The 22795-nt window shown below is 44.0% G+C and overlaps 1 protein-coding gene across 1 annotated transcript in view; it reads right to left on the reverse strand.

Moving 5' to 3' along the window:
* RARRES1 (retinoic acid receptor responder 1) overlaps nucleotides 1-22795 on the reverse strand; it is a 172179-nt gene that overhangs the window by 22432 nt on the left and 126952 nt on the right. Inside the window, exons 3-4 of the mRNA XM_069618452.1 lie at nucleotides 8724-8898; nucleotides 5297-5433 (exon numbers count right to left, since the gene is read on the reverse strand). Coding sequence (XP_069474553.1) covers nucleotides 5297-5433; nucleotides 8724-8898 — 312 coding nt within the window. The remainder of the gene's footprint in view (nucleotides 1-5296; nucleotides 5434-8723; nucleotides 8899-22795) is intronic.

Genomic DNA, 22795 nt, shown 5'->3' on the forward strand with positions numbered 1-22795 from the left:
TTTTGCAAACTGTATGAATCATTAGGAGATGCATCGAGAGACAACACGGCCATCTTAGCTTCTATTCAGTCTAAACTCACCTTTCTCGAAGGCTACATCACTGCTATCGATTTGAAACACGACATATTCCATTCTTCAAAAGATCCAAAACCGTTGGGTCCGTTGCAACCACATTCACCAGCGACAAGGGTGATGATCTCTCCCCAAAAGCTGTGGGCTGATAGTTCTACTCAGACGCCCCTAACTAACCCCTGCATTGACTTTGCTCCAATATTTTCGAGCAAACCAAAGTTCACGTCAGTGGCCTCAACATCCACTTCCAGCTCTCACCCCGCACCTGCCCAAAACCCGGATCGGACCCAACGGAGACTCCCAGGGAAAAAGACATTAAAACTAGCGCCAAGCGATCGCCACTCTTCTCCCCCGACCCATCTCGGCAACCACCTGTCAGAAGGCGGCTTAACAAGCTCTAGCCACTCTATCTCAAAGGATACTTTGGCTTCGACCAGGCCACGGTCTCAAACTATAACTGCCCTGGCTCAGTCTCCGAAAATCCCTGAAGACTCCTCTGATTTGAGCCTTCTATCTCCAACCCCAGTTCAAGAAGTGGACGATTTGCCTATGGTGCTCTCATCCATTCAAGACGCTGGACAAACCTCTCCCCGGTCGCCCACCGCACAGGTCCTCGCTGTCGTCCAATCCACCGCAGCAGGAGAGCCGACCGGGAGGAACCTCGAGTCTCGCCATCTGCCCACACCTGCTGCAACCGCTCTGACCAAATTGAACACTAACCATGTTCAAAACAGCGTGGTAGACAAAATAAGCCCGTCAAAGTTATCTATTTCCCTCAAACCAACGGAATCGAACATGGCCAAGGCTAAGACGACCAGCACCATAACCCTATTCAAAATTGAGCAGATCTCAAGCAAAGACAAACACATAATTCTCAATAGAAGAACTGTGTTAAAAATATCATCGTCAGTATCCGCCTTAAAACACTTGAATTCGGACCACCTCCAGCGGGTCGAACCATACCACAGAGACAATAAGGCCAAGGCGTATCTTTACATCTATACCTCGGCAATACAAGACATTTGTAAACAAGCGGGTGAAGACTTAAAGGCAATGGGGTTCCTCCTCTCAGAAATAAAAACCTATGTCGACAAACCAACCCCTTATGGGACACACTCAAAGAAGAAAACTATCAATGACCAGAGCCCATCTAGACGCCTTCATGAGCGCAGAGACAAGCTAAGGTCTCATTTCAATGCTTCATCAAGAAAAAACTCAACTTCTGACCAGGTCCATGAACATCGGGCAGACCCTTCCAGGGATTACTCCTCCCAACACAGAACTTCATTGAAAGTGGCCTGGGCAGATGCATCACCCCAAAGGTCCCTTGGCCATAACGAACACAGGCAGGCCACATCCACCCGATCCTTGTCTCAGTACCAGAAAGACAGACAGCGCACGGGCAGATCACCATACGCCCGGAGACACCATTCACCTCAAAGTGTCAGCCGTGCCAACAGGTCTCAACACCGACATTCAACTTCTGTCCTATCACCAGACAAAGCCATTGTAAAGCCAACAGGACCATGGCATTGGATCAAAGAAGTCCTAGCTCCAAACAAGGCAAAATAGCAATCACTAGAGGAAGCCGACGCTCCCCTACATTCAAAACCTTTAACGCTGGCCTCCTGGAACACAAGGGGACACGCTCACTTATCGACTCAAAGCAATATTGACTTACAACAGTTTGATATCCTTTGCCTCCAAGAAACATGGCTGCTAGACAAACCCGTGATGGATGGCTACGAAATCGTGACATCACCCGCGGTAAAAGGTCTTCTGGGCCGTCCCTCAGGAGGTCTCTTAATAGCGGTGAGATCGGACCAAAACTTAAAAATTCTCAAAACTACTGCTAACTCCTACGGGGTTCTGGCGGTCTTGTTGGCATGGAACAGCCCGCTGGACTCTTCCAAACCATCCTCTAAACCAACTTTGTCGCCCCCCCTTGCGTTGATTACCACCTACTGGAACCCACAGAGAACTTCTTCATCTCTCTTTTGTCAAACTATGGAGGAAACAATCGATGACATCTGTATTGAATGGGAGACGCCATGGATCATCATTTGTGGTGACCTCAACGCAAAATGCGATCAGCCGAAGGAGATCTCTTCGAAGGACACGGATCCCACGCAGGCCGAAAGAAGAGGTGAACTATGGCTGACACTCATGTCCTCTAGGAACTTATACAACGTCGCCAAGATCAGAGAGGGTCAGCCTCTCCCACCAACATGGAAAAGGGGCCAATGGGCGGCCACTTTGGACTACATCTTTGCCTCTGCAGCCCTGTGCACAGAAGTCCAAGACTTTCAAGTGGTGGAAACAACGTTAAGCGACCACAACCTTTTGTCCCTTTCTTGGGCCTCTACAGCGCTCTCGAACGGCAACTATCTCCCCGAGGTGGAGCTCAACCCACAACAAACGCGTCTGCGTCTGTCTGCCACAAATATAAGGGAAATCACCTCTCAGTACGCGACTAACCAAGCCGCTGAGTTACCGTGGGAGCTTCCTGGTAGACCAAACTACCTCCCACTTCTTCTATCTTATAAACACCTCTCGGCGTTGGGTCCAAAAACCCAAAAGAACCATACTCACCACTTCGACAAACAAATAGCACTCAAAAAAACGGCATTGAGAAAGCTAAAAAGACAAGTTAAAGCTGTCAAAACTGTCGAAGCATGGAACAAGTGGGCCAACGAATTCCGAACATATAAAGCATGGTTAAGAGCCAGACGGGCAGACATCTACCAGCGGGACGCTGAACTTATGCTCCGAGTCCTTACAACTAAAAAGACAGCAGATTTTTGGTCTCTAATAAACCACACGCAAGCAACAACCTCTTCAAATATGATTAATGCTGTTCCGGAGCAAGCGTGGGTTACCTTCTTTACTGACCTTTTTGCGAGCCCTTCAACAGCAAAAACTCAGTGTTTCACCGTGTCGGACTCCCCATGGGTGGATCTCTCAGCCGTCCTAGACATATCTCTCGCAATCAAAAGGCTAAAACCGTCCAGAGCGCCAGGTCCGGACGGGCTGTCTAACATAGACCTAAAAAAACATCATCAGGAATGGTCCATCTTCATTTCCAACTTGTTTAACCACTGCAGATTGACGAGAAAGATCCCCCTCTCGTGGTGTACATCGATCATTATTCCCATCTACAAACAGGGAACCAGAGACGCCCCGGGTAATTATCGCCCGATTGCTTTGCTGGACATTATGGGCAAGATCTTTGCTTCTCTCCTTCTAGGTCACTTTCAACAATGGGTCAAAACAGCCCCCTGTAGTGACCCTCTTCAAACGGGTTTTAAAAAGAACGGGAGCACGACACTGAACATATTTATACTATCCCTGTTGAAAGCGAAAACGAAAGAAACTTCGCAGCCTGTTTATGCTGCTTTTATTGACCTTTCACAGGCTTTTGACAAAGTCGATAGAAGGAAACTATGGGACAAGTTAAAAAATTGGAACTGCCCAGAATCGGTCCTAAACCCACTAATGGCCTTGCATACCAATACCACTCTCAAGGTCAGGCTGAACAGACAAGGCACTCTCTCCAGGGAAATTAGTGCAAACAGAGGGGTCAAGCAAGGCTGCCCACTGGCCCCAGCCCTCTTTGTTGCATTTCTTGGGGACTATAAAGACTCTGAACGACTCGTTCGTTCCTTTCCTCCAAAGCTTGGAAACACGGTCCTGTCTCGACTCCTCTATGCAGATGATATGATTCTGTTCGACCAAACGCCAATTGGCCTGCAAAGACAGCTTGATAACCTTGCAGCCTATATGTCAGCTAACAACCTACTAATAAACCAGGCCAAAACCAAAATCATGATCCTTTCAAAAGCCACTCGTCCTCACAAAAATCTTACATCGTGGTCTGTAAATAACATCAGAATTGAGGTGGTTTCCCACTTCAAATATCTGGGGGTGATCATCGACGGTTCAAGCAAGGAACAGAAAATGCAAGCTCACCTCTGGACAAAAACTAAGCTTCTGACCTCTCAACTCAAAGCGATCGACAGAAAATTTGGCAAATATTCACTATTGCCGGCCATTACCTTCTACAAAGGGAAAATAGTGCCAGCGTTAACGTATGGCATGGACGCAATGTTCACAATCCCACACCAACTATGGCGTAGGCTAGAGGGACACATATGGAAATCACTTTTGGGCCTACCAAATGCAATTCCCATCGAAGCAGTTAGAAGAGAGCTGGGCCTGCTCTCATTAAGTGCGGCTGTCAGGGTGGCTTCGCTTGCCCTGTTTAGAAAGACCTTAATGAAAGATGGCCTTCCAATCTGTAACTTTATTGGCCAAGAGCTGTCCTCCACGTCCTCGAAAGCCGCCCTGCTTTGGGTCCGCAAACAAGAACACATACTGGAAGAAGTGTCATGTTCCAAACTTGACCTAATTTCGAACCCCCAAAGGGTAAACGAAAAAGTAAAGAACCAAGACTGGATCTCCACCATTGATAAAGCAGTAGCTGTGAAATGCTTGAGACATCTCCCGCCAACATTCAATAAGTTGAAGTCGCCCCTAGGATACTGTACAAAATTCCCAGATAAAAATCTGAGAGGAATATTTCTGCGAGCACGTCTCAACCTGCTTCATACAAGAGAAATCTTGGGGATAAGATCTTTAACTGCTACAACCACCTGCAGACTATGTAACGATTCTGACTCCACGGAGTCAATACGCCATCTTTTGCTAAACTGCCCCTCGCTGAACCGAGAACGGATGGCCTACCTTCTTCCATTATGGCACGACTCAATCTTGATTGAAGAAAACACATGGTGGTGCCGTTTGATTTCTGGTGAAAAACCCCGCTGGGCAACGGCCACGGCAAAAATAATGCAGGCGGCTTTCCTCAAAATTGCGAACCAAAGCAAGACCTCTTTACCGGAAGCGCTCGTTGCTGGACATCAACTTGATAACATAGGTGCACGACACGAGGTTCCAACAGGCGAACCAGGCTCCGGCGGAATCTCTCTCCTTTTAATCAGTAAAAATTCCGCCCTGACTTGATTTGTTTTCACATCAACTCCCCAAAACCTTGCCTGACTCCCGGCTTTTGCACCTGTGTAGATTCTCGAAATTTATGGAACTAAGAACTGATACCTCTTGTAAAAATCATGTTTTTCTTTGATTATACACAAGTAATAAAAAAAAAAAAAAAAAAAAAAATTAAATACAAATACCCGGATTGTCCTTCGTTTGTTTTCCTTACCCTTTGCTTGACACTCTTCACTTGGGCCATAAAGTAATAGAGGCTCTCAGATGACATTTCCCACAGCATGAAACTGCTGCCAATGAAAGCCAAGTCTCTCAGGGGCTCATTGGAGGGATCAACATTCCCATGGCTATCTGCAGGGCAAGGAAAAGAAGCATTATTCACTAAAGTGATGTTTTAATGATTCGTATCGTATCCTGCTTGTGGATATTAGAATATGCGTTTGCAAAATGTATTTAAATTATATAATGCGTGTAACTCCTTTATAATTCAGGAATGGCATACAATAATTAGCAGCCAGTAAAAATAATCAGAGGTCTGCAAACTTTGGCTCGCCTTATGTTTGGAACCATTGCTCCGATCAGCTCTAGCCAGCAAAGTCAATGGTGAAGAATCATGGGAGCTGTAGTCCAAACCATCTGGAAAGCTGCAGGTTACATGCTCTTCCAGCTTGGAAGCAATGTTGATAAAAAAAGTGTGGTATCAAATACAATTGGAGCTTTCAACTGGGAGGGAGGACAGAATCGTGCATAACAGGTTCTGTTAAATAATTGAATATATCATTATATTATTTTTCAACCAATTTCATTTTAGTTGTTTCTATACATACTGTTAGTCGGTGAATATTGCACATTAATAATAAGAGAACCTATAAAGCGAGATATTTCTATAAACGAGATCTGATTCAGAATTCAGGATGGATCATTTGTTTGGATCAACTGAAATATTTCCTATTCAGAGGTCTGCAACTATTGGCTTGTCAGCCTTTTTGGACAACAACTCCCATCACCCCTGGCCATCATAGTCAACAGTCAGGAAGCTTGTGGGTCATAATCCAAAACATCTGAAGGGCTGCAGGTGGCCGACCCCTGGTCATATGATGTATGCTTTCACCAGTAAGGCTGCTTTTCTGATGGCTCTATCTGCTAAGCCTGGAGAATAAATAGTACAGCATTAACACCCACATTAACTTGTGTAATCATTCCCAGAGTTACCCTCTGAAAAACACATGTGATTTATGAACCTGGAAATAATCTCCTTCCTCTTTTTTTGGGCACTAAACCCAACAGGCAACCTTGAAATTGATGGTTAGAATGAAAAGGGTGGTGCCTTCTAAAACCTCAGAAATAGTTATAAAAAATACATTGGGCCTCATTATGAGTTTGGAGGTAGCCATGCCGCTTTAGTGGCATGGCTACCCCCAAACCGGGTACCGGGTCCAGAAAATAGGGAATCACCGGGCCACAGAGGCATAACTTTGCTGAAGAGTTTGGGGGGGACATGACATCTGATGAAAAGGGGCCCCAGCCTAATGAATTGGGAGACAATTGTGTGCCATGAAATTTGCTGGGGACAAACACCCCCATCCCCCCTAAAATTACGCCCATGCCGGGTCATGCTGACTTTGGCGAGCCCGGTAATTCCCATTCTCGGTACCGGGACCCGGTACATCCCCATTCCCATTTGAACACCCATAGGGCTCAATGGGAATGGGGAGGATGCTAACAATGGGCCCGTTAATATTGAAACTCCAGCTGAAATAGCACCCTTATGTACCAAAGAGGAGGAAATGCCCTGAAGGGAGCCCTTACATAGGAAACACGCACTGGTATAGCCAAGAGTTTGGGCTTTTGTGTAGGCATGGGAAAGGTACTTGCCAAGCACAGCATTAGTGGTAGTAACTACCCATTGTTGGTAGCAGGTGCAAAATGGTGTGAGTACCTGGGCATCTAATAGCAGTGCCTGGCAAAAGCTTAAATCCTATGCACAAGCCAAAAATGTTGGCTTTGCCAACGCTTGTTTTAAACAAGACTTTAAATCGAGTGACTGAAGGCAGGCCTGGTAAGATATTTTTATTACACCAGTAGTGTGTTTACAATTCAAATTAAGTCATTAACTCAGTCTCAGAAGACTGATGACAGGCACTTTGAATGCAAAGTCTGATGGTAAGGATTGATTAAAGTGAGCTCGAACAGTTCCCATGAGGAGGTGTTTTGGGTGGGCAGAGGCAGGAATGCTCATATGGATTAGCATGGCCATGGACAGGCGATGGGTGGGCACATAACTAAACAACACCTACAGCCTCTGTGTCCCTTCTCATATGTCATTCCTCCCTATCTGTACTCCAATGCCATAGTTTTGGCTTATAGGTGTCGCAAGCGAGACCTAATAGCCCAAACTAAAAAATGAAAAGTGAAAATTGTTAAATGGCACACATGAAGGTGAAAGTGGTCTCAAACTGTGGGTGAGTGAAACACTTTCAGAGAAAATGTTAACACAAAATATAGAGTAGCTCCTGCAGGTTAGCTGGAGCCCTTATGCCTGGTTAGAGATAGGCAACCTACGACCAGTGAGAAAGGGTTTACATGGTTTGCTCCTTTTTTGTGACTCAATCTGTGCCACGTGGGCTTATTGGTCTGTCTTCCATTAGCATTGGCTGCCCATGGCCATTCCTTCAGCCATTCCCGCTTTGCATATGCAAATTGGAAGCAATCAGAGGCCTACCCTCTTCATGCCTATTCAGTGGATTTGCGCACGTTATGTTATGTTGATTTGTACCGTGCACTGCTACCACCCAGGGGCAGTCTACAGGCGCTCGCGTGGCTCTGCAAGAGAAGGGGTGGGAGGTTAGTGGGGAAAAGGGTGAGAGGATAGATTCCGAACCAGGAGGAACTGGTGTCTGTGAGTGTAGTTTTGCATGTGGTAGTTTTGTGAGTGGCCTCCTGCATTGTAACCGTATGGGTAATATTCTGTGCCTCGGGTGTGTGCTAATGTTTTGTGTTAGTGTTAGTGTATTGTGTGGTTATGATGGGTTGGTCGTGTGCACTGGTTAGATATTGTCCATAAGCGATCCAAAGTCACAGGTGGTCAAAGCTATATAGTAATCCGGCCTCTTGGTGTGTAGTTGCATTGTAGATGGTTTTTAGACTATAAGTGTTGTTCACTCTCTGTGTATTTATTTATTTTTATTTATTTAAATTTATAAAGCGATCAACTGCCCTTCGACATTGTGGCGCTGTTACAGGTTACTTGCTTAGACAAACAACAGTTAAGGTACATTTTACATCTTTTTACATTTTACATGTTGCATTTCTGTTTGTTTATGTGGAGTGTGGCTAGTCCAAGATATGGTCTAGTGGCGTCAGTTACGTAGGAGGAGCAGGAAGGGAAAAAGGGTTAGTAAGATTGCGCGCAGATTGCCTGCACGCAGCCCATTCTGTGCACAGGCAGTGGAAGCACACTTGCTTGTCATTTCTCTTTTGGGAATTGGCTTCTGTTGTGTGAACAATATTTTTTTAATTTTGGTGAGTGCAATTTCATTCTCCCAAACCTTTGTGGAAAATTGGCACCAGCGAAGTCATGGTTTCGTTAAAACGTTCATATGCAAGTCTGAGACCCTCATAATTTAGCAGTAGAATGGTACCTGGAATGTCGTTAGCAGTGATTGGCTGGCTCTGCTGTTTGATTTCTTTGTAGAAGTTGTAGTCATCTTCCTTGACTTGTTTTGGGTTTATGTTGTTCGTACACTTTACATTGACAGCTGGGTGCGGTTTCTTGTACTGGAAGAACACGGTGGCGAAGCACGCTCCAACTTTTTCCTGAAAAATAATCATAACACAGCGGATCTATTCAGTCAATGTCATACTGTATGCAGACCTACTGATATACTGGCCCTCATCCAATAATGGCGTATGTCTGAGTTTCAGGGTTTCAACTTAAGTGTCTGAGCAAAAAAAACACTTTCCCTCTCCTCACATACATATATCTCTAAAGATGACATAAAATGGCGACATGAGGGAGAGGACTACACTTGAAGAGTTTTAGTGTTAGAATTATTCATTGTCCAAAAATCCTTAACCCTTGAACAATCCCATAACATGTGGAGTATAGTGCCTTCATCATTAGAACAACTCCAGCATGTATTATCTTCTCTTAGACCAAATCTATGCATTCTAACTGGAGTCCAAAAAGGCATCCCAGGATCCTCTGCTGAATAAACCGCAGATTCAGATCAATCTTCATTTTAACAGGAATTTTCCATAGACCTTCCAAATCCTTCATAGAAATGTCCCCACCCAATTCATCACACAATGCAAGACGTAAAGCATTCAATGAAGATCTGAACTTTTCCTCTTCCGGGAACAATTTCAAATAACTAGACACTTCACGAGGAGCAACCGCAATAAAACTACACTTCTACGGTCTTTGTAACCAAGGTTCATCAAGCATTAATAATCTCTCAGAAATCAAATCCTTCAACAAGTTGTATCTCCTCATTTTCCTATTATGCAGTGCAAACTTCACCTTCAGAGACTCAAATGATAACACATCTTCCTCACCCCAGACATCTCTTATAAGTAATATACCTTTATTCATCCAACTTGTCCAACATAACAGCTTATTATTGATCTGCAACCCCGGATTCTGCCAAATGGGGGCTTCCCCATAGAAATAAAGCCCCTGCCCCCCACCTATAATCATTGATGTGACTGCGTCTTTGGTAGCAAGCACCATCTGCAAATTACTGACCGATTTAGGTAATTTACCAAGAGAGTACAAAGATTCAATTCGGAGGGATGTTTTAGATAGAGTTGATTTGGTTTGGAACATATCTTTTCCTAGGACACTGTTAATGGCACTTTTGAAATCACCAATTGCCACGCGTCATTTGAGTTATGCGACTCTGTGTTGGGTTAGTAAGGTGTTTCTAGTGGCGACACAAAAAATGTTGTATCTCTGGAAAACGAGGAAGAAACATGTATTGATGAATGGTTAGTGCAGGTGCAGTTGCTATCAAGGTTTGAAAAGATTAAATATTATGCTTTAAATAGAGAAGATTTTTATAAGGAGCAGTGGAATGCTTTTAATGAGCTTTACGCTTGAAATGAGCGCTAACAGACTCCAATTGGTCTTTTAATCAACTTTAGGGTGGATAATTTGTTGAGATATTTTTTGTGTTTGTCTTGTGTTTGTGTGGTAGTGTGTTTTGTGTTTTTTTCTTCTTTTTTTTCTCTTATTTGTGACTCTATCATTTCAAATTGTGATTGTTATATTTTAGTGGGAATATTTAGATCACTTTGCTTATTGACTCTGTTCTATTTTTTTATTAACTTATTTATTGTTATTCTGTTTCACTTGCAGTTTTACTATTTCCAAATATGTTGTTTTGAAATTATGTATTTTATTTGAAATTGTTTAAATAAAGTTGTTAAAAAAATTATTAGTCATTGTCCACCATTTGATGACATAAAGTATAACTCATTTTGTTGCTTAGACTTACCACTATAAACCCATGATTTTTCAATTACCCAGAAAGCATCCAGAAAATAAAGGAATATTTTCTCACGATCCACAGTATTTGCTAATGTAAGAAAACATGCCCAGTAAGACTTTGTTGCTTTTTGAATTATTATCGTGGTCATCTTGACTTTTTGATATTATCCAAGTGTATATTCTCTATGTCATTTTAACATATTGCTTTCCATATCTTTTAGGCCTCCCCATAGCTCTTGCAGGGATATTTTAGAGACAAGTGTGCCAACCAGCTGCTCTGGGATGCAGAGAGTGCCTTTCATTGACCCATTGGATCCCATCTTTGTTATTCTCATATTGCCTACTCCTCCAGCCAATCAAAAAACAAAATTGCCCTCAAAGCCGTGTGACCTGCGTCCCCCTGCATGACACAAAATGGTATTTTAAAAGTCTATGGAAACTTTTTTGTATGAATTCTGCTGGGCCCATAGACCCTATTTTTATAGCAGGAAAAAGATATGGCGAAAAGCAAAAGTGCCTCTTTTTTGTTTAAGGGGGGCTTGACTCAAGAGGACAAATATCATATAATGAGACGAGCAAATCAACAGCTTCCCCAGTTCAGCTACGCATTTGTATTAAACTAGCCTACTGCTCATCATCCCTACTGCCAAATGCGTAGCTGAATTGAGGTAGCTGTTGACTCTGCTCGCCCTATTTCTATAGGTTGGGCAGCATTCCGAAAGCTAATGATTAGTAAAAGGGTTAAAATGAGGCAATATGCCCCTCGGTGGTGGGCCGACCCTGTAGGTAACTGCCCACCACCCAAATGAAGGGCCTGAGTGCAGCGAGGGTCCCTTAACAAGGGTGGCGGTGCCGTTACCGAAAGGGTCGGCCCGCTGCTGAGGGGCATATCGCCATTAGCATCAGTGTAGTTTGCTACATGGGTGCTAATGGTTTTTTAAAAAAAATAAAAAATCTTAACAATAAGAAACTTATCTTTTTTGTGTGGCCCGACCGGGCCGCACAGTGCTACTGAAAGCTGCAGTCCATTTTCCATGTGGATGAATGACTGGGGGACAGCAACACTGCGCAACCCGGCACCACACTAGAAAGGTACGTTTCTTTTTTGTTTGGGGGAAAAAAGGCACCACTAGCACGCGTGTAGGAAAGTACATGGGTGGTAAGGTGAGTGGGAAGGAGGAGCGGAAAGGGGCGCTCCCTACACTGATGAAAATACTCGCAGCTTGGGCTTTCTTTAGTGAATACAGCCCGCATTCCGAGCATTTTCATTGTCTTACGGCACCGCACAGGGTTCTAAAGATATTCAAAGTCCTAATTCACTGGGCAGGCTCAAGCAGGGCTATGGCCATTGTTTTAAAGACACCCAGCGCCCTGTTAGAAATAGATTGTTTCTATTTCTAACATGGTGTTTTCCACCCCAGAAATCGGCCAATAGTATTTAAAAAGTGTAAGCAAAACATATTTTCAAGAATTTGACTGGACACAGAGAAATAATTTGTCTTCGGTTTCTTTGGGCCCGCCTGAATCTGTTATTAACTGTTAAAAATAATATTTGCAGTAGTAGGCTCTGGCGAGGGCAGGCCAAGGCAGAGCTGCAGTGATGTGTTTTATTTTTAAGGCCCTGTCTGGCTTCTGTTAAAAATAGAAAAAAATAGTATTCCTACAAAGATCCCATAGGCAAGTTTAAATAACACGCATTGGCAAAGCCAAAAGGTCTGGCTGCGTAAATGTAGAGGGTATGATTATTTTTGTAAAGTCTCCCTTTCCCCATACAACAAAAAACATCATATCCTCTACATTTACAAACCCAGAATTATCGGCTTCATCAAAATGTGTTCGCTCTTTGCTTTCTCCCACTGTCATGTGACCCAGTCAGAAGGGTCATAGGAATGATAGCTGTTCTGGCCCCTTCGCATTGTTACAAAGCGATTCTTGCCACAACAAATGCAACCATGTGCATTTAGAATAACTGTCGATGCAAAAGTACCTTTTCTGTGACGCATTTTATCCCTGTGAGCTGCTGCCTTTTCCTCACGGTTCGCCATTTCTTATGCGTAGTTTTTCTATATGAAGGTGATCCTGTTTTAACATAAAGCTCGGATCACCTAGTAACGTAGTCTGGTCACTTTCTGTTTCTATCCACAGCACCTGCCACTTTACATCTCTGAAAGATGGCGTCATGGCTTCTGTTGTTATGGTGAGTGGGAAGGTTGGGTAATATGGGGCTGGTAGACAGTGCTGCCCTCCCCTGTTCTCACTCTGGCTGCCATTCCCCTCCTTCCTACCACCGCTAAACAGAGAAGAGGACGCCACTCAGTGCAGAGGTTGCCAGAGGCAATTCACGTGGCTGGCAGCGATGCTAATGCTGCTGCCTACTCAAACCTAGCAACATTTAGCCAATTGCTCCCCTCTCCCCGCATCCTCTTCTCCGGTCTGGGGGAGCTTTGGATTTTACTTCCACCCCACATGAAGTGATGATAATGGGAGATTCCAATGGGTTTTTGGGGTTTGTTGAGGCGGGTAAGCCGGATGCCACTGCTGTGGGCAATTTGCGGTACCATACTTAGCGCCTTCCCCATTCCCATTGAGCCCTATGGGCCAAAAATGGGAATGGGGAAGGGGCATGGAGGAAGGGGGAATTACCGCCCTGCCAACCTTGTAATGGGGTGGTAATTCTCCATGGCGGAGTCGGTAAGTTACCGGCATGGACTATGGTGCTATTAGCACCATGGTTTTCCGCCTGGGTCGTAATGAGGCCCATACTCACTTTAAAAATGGTATGCGAAGTTGAATACTTATTTTTAGCAACATTTTTAGCAACACAGCGATCACTCAACATAAAACGAGCTAATTAGTCTCCTCTACACTAAGGAGTTTTGACAAAATAAATTATAAAAGAGAGCAAGGTCTTAAGGACAAAGAGTAATTGTGAAAATGTCTCCCCTATTACATTGTTTACATGCAATTTTGGGATAGCGCTTGCAATTCTGTCAGCCACCAATGTGGGCTGAGTTCACTGCTGTAATTGCACCATGAGGAAACACGTGCCCGTTGAAACTCCCTTTCGTAATCATCTGGCCACAGAGATCTGCAGTGCGCATGCTCTAATGAGAGTCTGAATATGCGGTTTATATGTTGACCCACCACTCTATTCTGCCGTTTAAGTGGAAAACTATCGCTCACGCCAAAGAGACAAGTCAGAGCACACGAGGCCCATCCAGCAATGCTCTGACCAGTCACTACTGATGCAACTCTATGTGAAATGCAAACACACCCTGTGCATTCCTTCACATTTCATACTATGGAAAAGAAAATATATTTTAAAAAAAGAAACAATAAGCGTGGTCGCTTAGGCCTACGACAAGTCTTTATAGAAGGGTTTTGGATGAAAACGTTGGACAGCTCAGTGACTGGAGGTGCAAGTAATTATTCTGCTCTTACAACTGTTTCATCATACAGGTCCAGCATAAACTAACAGCATGCAGGCATGCCCGTGCCTTCAACAATTATTTGTCTCGAAATACTCAGCAGACATGTTATTCTCGCTGTTTTGTTCCCAAAATCCGTTTTGGATTCTTCCGACTCCCCTGCTCTTTGGTTTGTGTAATGCCAACCCCTCTTAGACCTTCTTTCGCCGCTTTCCTAGACGTGCGGAAGTCGTATCATGGTTGTCTCGCGTCATGGTTTTGACCTCGTCTTGGGCTTGGTTGCAGGCATGGCAGTACTCAGGCACAGCAAGGAATGTGTGTGACTAGTGAGACATGCCTGGCCTGATGCGCTGTTTGCTCCCTTCTCTATCACATACGAACTACAGCTCATGATGGGGACCAGTTTCTAAGCATGAGCCCGGGATTCGAACTTGTGTTGCATGTGTTGTCTTGCTTCCAAGACAACGCGTTGCCCCTGAGCTATCCCCCCTGCCCCCAGCCCTGTGCACCTGGCTAATGATGCGTTTCATTTCTCTTGGGCTCTGACTTTTATACCAGTGTTTCAGTATCTTGCCACTTCTTCAGCCATTCATCAAGAAGTCATTTACCAGCATCCTTTTCCCATTTATTTAACTGATCATTTTAGTGGTCTTGCCCTTACCCTTCTTACCCTTTCTACTAGATGGTGAATTTCAAGCATTGTACTTTTATCGCAAAGTCTATGTTTTTCAATACATTCTATTTAAGCATATGTAAATGTCTAGAAATGACACAAACAAAAGTTCATCCTTCTAATCTAGGCATTTTCTGAGATTTTCAAAGACAGTTGGGTACAAAATCATCTACCAAGTAGCACCATTGCTTTGGTCACAGGAACTGGTTGATTACACTTTTGTCACTTTTGACATGCCTGCCTTTGGTTTGTGGAATGTTCACGTACACAGAAAAGTGACCCATCAAGTTCAACCTCCTTACACACTAGACAAAATCTTGAATTTCCGGAAGTGGTCACAAGTACATTTCTCCCAAACTTTACTTATCTGTAGGTCACTTAACATAGTCCTAATTTTGAAAAGAAATAATTGAAAACAAAAAAAAGTCCAACCTGTCAGCTGCTTTAACATAATCATCCTTATGTTTTCCGGGCTATTTCCAGCCTCCCTCTCATCTGTCTTCTAGCTGCCATTTGTCCCTCACCTTTAACCTGCCTCTGTCCCTCACTTCCTCTGCCTCCACTCTAGCACTTCACCCATCATGGTCACATCCCGAGCACAGCTGGTCATACCGCCTACTGGCACTTAAATAATGTCAATGTTCATTGTCCTTAATCTATGTATGTCTATATATGTCTACTTATGTATTGTCCCCGCTGACTGCTCCATTTACTCCCCTTCACAACGTGGTGTCAGAATGTCCCTCAAACTCACCCCATTGCAAGAAGCTCACTGCTTCCCATCAAATCTGGTTTCTTATCTATTGTATATTCATTTCTGATCAAAAGAGCATTGCTCCTCCTGCATATAAATAAATCAATCAATAAATAACATTAATAAATAGTTGCATATCAGGATTTTTGAGGTTTTATATAAAAAGAATATCTTTTAGCCTAGGAAAAATATAATTCTAAAATTAAGTACGTTTGTTAAAATGAGTACCATCCTCTCCAACAGCAGAAAAAGCGCAAATTCCAGAAATATGAATTTCTCTTATTTGTTGTACTTATGCGTTCAAGGACGAGGACAAGTGTCTGCAAGAGGCATACTTACAAAGAACAAAGAGAGTCTGTGCAGTGCTGGAGTTGGGTGTCTTATGAAAGGCCTAGCGTGTTACAAGCACAAGGAACACATTCTGAGCAGACCATCTACTCAATTGTGGCGGGGAGACGAAAGGCATTGGTAGGGGAAGGAGAGGTCCAAGTTGCAGCAGAGAAGGTAGGCAGGATTCAGGCTGGGAACTAATGTTGTAGGTGCACCTTCAAGGTGAACAGGTGGAGCTCAAGTTCTGATTTGAAGCAGTGGATATTGTTTTTAATGTCAGGGGCAAGGGAGTTCCAGTAAAGTGGGTCTTCGTGAGAGAATGAGAGGAAGCGACAGAGTTAATGCTGCAGAAAGGATGTGGCATGAAGGCCAAGCACCACCCTCATTTCCCCATGGCCCAACATGCTATGCCGGCCACAGCTCAGCTGTCCTCAGATCTGCTCAGACGCTGGGTACAACACAGAACCACACCAAGGTATGCTCTGTCATGTTAGATGAGATACATGGGAACAAGTATGCCCCACAAAAGGCGGTCAAACTGATCAACCTCCTCTCTTCCGTTCTCTTCTCAGAGCATGTTGAAGATTCCATGGTTCTCGTGCCCGTGATCCGACACAAGCAGCTCAATTAAATAGAAGTCTATTACACTGGCACGCTGAGATGATTGCGTAGCCTTCAAGGTAGGCTGTATTTATATATTTTTATATATTTCTTTTTCTTATGACAGTCAATCTGCCCTTACATGGAACAAAGGTCATTTTTTAAACATACTCTGGTTTCCTTTCAGTATTAAACCTGGACAAGATGTTGTATCCTGGACTCCCCAGCAGCAGGACATCCGCAGGACAGAAAATGTATAACAATTTAGATATTGACCTACCCGATCAGGTATTCCACTTCATCTTCCCTACCATGTTAGGGTTGCTCCAAATGCAGACTAGCGGCTCTTTAAGTTTCTAGCTTGAGACTATTGCGCAGCTCTCTAAGTACAAAGATATCTTTACTGCCTCTAATTTTACCATTCACACAGGATTCGTTAACAACATAGGAGGGCTGCACTCGGATGATGTAGCGTCCATGAATTAAAGAGTTGACTTTTGGAAGTCCCCATTTTCCACATATTATGGGTAAATGTATACCCGGGGATTAGCTTAATTTCAGGCAGTTGTCATAACCTCTAGGTACCCCTGGCAGTAGCATTCACATACACTTATCTCTATCTTGTCTGCTTCCCTGTAGGGTGCACCCACCTGCCCTGAGGAAGGCTGTATTATGTCAACTTGATGGCTCCATGCCAAAACGTGAACTGAATCCCAACCACAAAATATTGTGCCCATAAGAGTGACAAGTTGCCTCAGGAGTTTTGGTTAAAAAGAATTCCACATTAGTGTTGTGCTACCAACACAAAATACATATTTTTCACATTCTTAATGCTATACAACCACTTATGAGCTATGAGGAAGTAATTGTTGAATCTTTTCATTAACAACCAAGTATTTCTTTCCTAATTAGATATGTAAATCAGATGTTTGAACTAATTGCTTGTACTCACCTTTTCTTCTTTCTCCCGTTTTTAACTAACTGAATTAACTGTCTTTCTTGCACGAGTTTGAATATCATATTTGTTTTTCTATTTCATGTTTCCATGTATTATGTTAACACCAAAGATTCTTTCACTTTTTACTTGGATTCCTGAATATATTAACTTCATTCATGAAGCTTTTCATACTATAAAATAATAAGTGAATGTCTATTTGACTAGGTTAAACCAAGCGTGATATCTTCCAGATACGTGCCTCTCCAAATCAGTTTCTAAGTGCACCAGAATCCTTCTACAACAGCAGGGAATTTATATATATATTTATGTGATTACTTTTGACCCCCATCACCACCGTGTACAGGGGGCACCCCTTCGTGTTTAGTATACTGAGATGTGCTCCGGACAGCTAGTGGAGAATACTTGCTCAATTGATGCACAAAAAACGTATTATATTTTTGTTGTGGAACTGAAAATGATATACATCACAACAGGCTGCATGTTTATGCCAACCTGTCTACAAGCATGTGCCTTTATCACACAGGCTGTTCTTGAGTGTGCATAACTCTAGAAAATAGTAAAACACATTGGGCAAGAATGCAAAACGATGCGTTAAAAATGTCAGGACTTTCAGAGCAGGGTTTGAGAGATATGTGTCAGCATATGTTTATGACATAAGTGCGTGGGTGAGATAATTGTGTTAGAAAAGAAAGGAGCTGTCTATCTACTTAACTACTTTTGGAATTGTCACACTTAGCACTTACTATGCATACAGATTAATGTTGTGCAGTAAATGAGAAAACATTGGGCCTCATTACACGGTAGGCGGTGACCATGGCGCTATTAGCGCTATGGTTGCCGCCGGTATTTTACCGTGTCCGCCTTGGTGGATGGCGGAATTACCGCCCTACTCCAAGGTGAGCGGGGGCGGTAATTCCCCATTCACCAAGGCCCTTCCCCATTCCCATTTTTGCCCCCATAGGGCATAATGGGAATGGGGAAGGCGCTAATTACGGTACTGCAAAATGCGGTACCGTAATTAGCACCAAGGTCCCTTTGCGGGTTCGTTTTTTAACGCCTGCTAAAAGCAGGCGTTAAAGTACCAACCCGCAAAGGGACCTCGTAATAAGGCAGTAAACCCTTTAACCCTTACCGCCTACCGTGTAATGAAGCCCATTGACCTTCATGTGTATGTATGCAATTGATTTATATAGCACAAACCAAGCTAGCAAGCAACAGACCACTGTACACAAATGTGGGAAAATACACAGTGAAAGACTTGGAAAGACTGTGAAAGGAGGCCAAGTTTATAAGCTTTTTCCAATTGTTCCAGGTTCACAAATATGTAGACAACCCGAAATCTTTGTATAGCATGCAAGCATATGTTGAAATTCTGGCAGGTTAATTTCTGCCTTTCCTCCTTACAAAGTCGATAAAATGATTACCACATAGTTGACTAATAATAAGATCTGTTACTTGCCATGCAATAAACGCAGTTTATAAAAGTTCATACTTTGGCCTGGAATTAGGAGCGCGCAAAAAAATCACTTACATGAAATATAACTCCCTTACTTTATGGGGCGCCTAGTCGTGGGCCAATGTGTTTATGGCTCAAGCCCACCTTGTAGTAAAATGATGGTACACTACTGGAGAGGGTGAACAGGATGGGATAGGGACAGACAAGTTGAGGAGGGTGCCAGAGCACAGGACTCGAGAAGGAGAGGAGCGGGAGATAGTGGATGCTAGGGAGAGGGTGAGTGGACAAGGCCATAGACAGAGCTGAAGCTGAGGAGAAGTTTGTAGACAGACCATAGTAGAATGTAGAGAGTTCATGGGGCAAAGTTGAGGACTTTGTCAAGGAGAGAACAGGAGTAGGTGGGGACGCCCAACAGACCTGAACAATTATCAAGGTAGCTAAGGGCCAGGGGGCTGTAAGGGTTTTGGCAGAGGGATAGGTGATTTTGGAGAGGAGTTTTCTCATATTTAGAAGGGTGATCCTAGAGTCAGTGGCTATGGGATTATTACCCCCAGAGCTTGAAATTGCTGTTGAGAGTTTGCAATGCTTGGCGGAGCATGAGAGGAGGTTGGAAGGAAGTGGGGGAGAGGAGGAGAGAAGGAGCCTTAGAAGCTGGAAGATAGATGAGTCCACTTTTAAAAGAGTTGAGCACAAGACAGCAGAGAACCATCCTGCGATGAATGGCAGAGAGGCAGTTGGTAATTCTTAGGGAGAGGTTAGGGGCCAAGGAGAAGAAAATGTTGGTATCATTGGCAACACAGTCATGGGGAACCCAACAAGGAAGTAAGTTTGCCATGGAAGGGTGTGTAGAGGGTGAAGGGATTAGGAATGAGTCTTGTGGGACTCCTGCAGGGAGAGGAGTGGGATCAGCGATGCCCATGCTACAAGAAATAGAAAGGGAGTAGAAAGTGTCCATGCAGATGAAAGCGGAACCTTGATTTCTGGGATTAGAGAGGGGTAGCAAGGGAAAGGGTTAGTACACTATATCGAGGCATTGGATAGGTCCAGGGAACTAAGGGTGGAGGAGAGCTTAAAGTGGTGAGCAGGTCATTGTTTCAAACCTTTTGATGGTTTTGGGGGAAAGCTGATCCACTGAAGCACATATGGGGTTGGCAGTTCTGAGGATGAGTTGATAGTGAAGGTGAGGTTGGGAGGAAGGGTGAATGCAGGAGAAGGTTTTCAGGAGCGAGGGGGGTGAAGAAAGAGTTCGAGCAAGGGAGCAGGAGGGGGTTAGATACTTCTCAGTTTTTACATATGTTGTAGGAGAAATAGAGAGCAAAGTCATTAGCTGGAAGGTAGGATAATATAGTTTTGAGTGTGAGGAGGCAGCATAGCCCAGAGTGTAGAGAGAGTTTGCAAGTGTGGGACCAGAGATGACATGCAGTATGGAAATAGCTCAAGGAGGGCCGTTTTCTCTGCTGTAAGGAGAGTCGGGGTATGTAGTTTACACCAAAAGTGAAGGTGGAGCCACATGATGGTTTTGGGGTGACGTAGCTAAGGGATTGTCTGAGGTTGGTGCAAGGTATGGAAGGGTAATAGTGCTCAAATGGAGATCTCAAAGCTAGGTTTAATTAGTAACAGAAAGTCTGGCTGCAGAATAATTGGTCGAATCCGATTTCATTGAATTTTGTTTAATGATTTTTGCCGCAAATATATGTGGCGGTGGGGTCAGGTGAATAACTAATGTGGAGAGTTTATCTGGTGGGCTGCAGAGAATCTCCCCCTGCATATATTTGCGGCAAAGTTAAACAAAAATACATTCAGTGAAATCATTTTCGACCAAAAGAATTCAACCAGATCACAGAGAACCGGTTTAATTCATTGTATTTTTGCTCAATGCTTGAGGCCTGGTGAGGAGAGGGGTGTAGGTGGGAGGATCTGAACTCAGTGAGAGAGAGGCACGGGAGTCATGTTTGAATTTGAATTGGCAATTTAGCTGGTAGGAGGGAGCGATATTGTCAGAGGGACTAGGCATTTGAGTAGATAAGGCAGTGGTCAGATGGTGAGGGGTCAATCCTGAGGTTAGATAGGGCAAGGGAGGTGGAAAGAAACACAACATCAAGGGAGTTGACCTGGGTGTGAGTGGGAAGCTTATAGAGGTAGTTCAAGGTGTGGCTGGAAATAAGAGCATCAAGTCCAAGTTGGTTAGCAGCGGAGATTTTTGAAATGTGAAAATCATCTTTGAAGGTAATGGTGGCTTCAGTGGGAAGGGAGTCAAGGAGATGGTCAAGGTCAATAAAGGAGGATTTCAGAGGGCGAAGTGGCCGATACATAAGGAGGATGGTGAGGGTGCAAGGGGATAGGAGCTGAGTGGCAGTGAACTCAAAAGAGAGAGAAGAAAACTCATATGGAGTGAGGGGACAGAGGATTTAGCAATGTTCATCATCAGGCCAACTCCTCCCCCTCTCTTGGTCAGGTGACAGTAGAGGGTAAATGAGGAGAATGGCAGTGGTGACAGTGTTGTGGGGTTAAGCCAGATATCCGTCCCTGTCATAACTAAAACACAGGATTATGAGAGCCAAAGTGGTAAAAAAGGAAGATTTTTTTTTTAACCTTTATTTATTGACACTTGGCATTGATGCATCATCATAAATAAGTAATGATCAGTAGAGCATAACTGTTTCCAGAGCATGACAATAGCACAAATTGGTACGCAGAGTAACCAGTCACACAGGGGCAGCCTGTAGCCATCATGTTGGGGCACTCTCTCTGGCTAGGTATGTCCGAAAATCACACCAAATGTCCCTGGGACGACTGACACTGTGTGGCAGAGTTACATACTGTTCCTCCACATCATTGGCCCAAGTAACATCCTTCAGCCACATCTCAAATATAGGAAGTATTTTATGAGTCCATCTCATCAAAATAGTTCTCTAAGCAAGTAACAAGCTCAAATTTAAAAACCTGCGCTTGCGCTTAACCAAACAAACTTTTCTGTGAAGTCCAGCACATGCTCACAGGCCGTCAATGACAAGTGTATACCCAGTATGTCCGAGAGTGCAACATCAACAGCATGACAGAAGTCATATAGAGCAGGACAAGACCACAGCATATGTAGCAAAGTCGCACTTTCAGCTTTACATCTAAGACATACACGCTGCTTCTCAGCCTGAAATAGGGTCCGCCTTGACGGGGATAATACAATCTATTCACAATCTTGAAGTGTATAAGCCGGCACTTTTCAGGACACCCCCTTTGACAGAGCACAGATAGCCTTCAACTGCCCATCCATAACGTCGATTTGAAGGTCGTTGCACCACCTAGAGCGGGTAGACCGACCATGTTCCGTATCCATGGTCTGCATCAACTTATACAACATAGAAATACATTTCTTTGCGCCGGCTGCTTGTAGGATGTATGACAAACATTCATGCAACGGGGGTTCCTCTGGAAGCAAGGGTCAGCGAGCTGTCACAGCAGCCCGCATACACATGTAATATTTATTTATTTCATGTACTATAAGGCCTGAAGTGCACCGTAACCCACAGCTACACTCATATCCTCCTTTGGCACTCATTTCTTCATCAAGTTCAATAAACTGGAAGTTTGTTGTTTCTTGCCTGGGGAAGCCAACACTCAAGCAAACATTGCCCCGCAAAAATATCGCAATACAAAAATATCGCCATATTTTTCCGGCGATATTGAGCCACGGACCCTGCGGGGGACACCCCCGCAACTCCTGCAATATTTTTAAATGTGCGGGGGACACCCCTGCAACCCCCGCTCCCACAAATTACCCCCCCCCCAAAAAATATCGGCTATGGCGAGACAAACGACCATATGTACGGCAATATTTTTGGTGGGGATAATACTTAGGGATACCGATACATCCCCACACATTTCGTCAACAGTTCGGTAAACTTGAGCGCTGCAGCGCAATTACTTTCTTATCTGCTATGCACTGCAAAGTATAACATGGCCCACATTACCGCTCCACGTTAACAAAGTGTAACATGGTCCACATTTCCCTACACAGAGCTCCCA

This window comes from Ambystoma mexicanum, chromosome 10, assembly GCF_040938575.1.
Source record: "Ambystoma mexicanum isolate Mex_15411 chromosome 10, UKY_AmexF1_1, whole genome shotgun sequence".
NCBI classification, from domain to species: Eukaryota; Metazoa; Chordata; class Amphibia; order Caudata; family Ambystomatidae; genus Ambystoma; species Ambystoma mexicanum.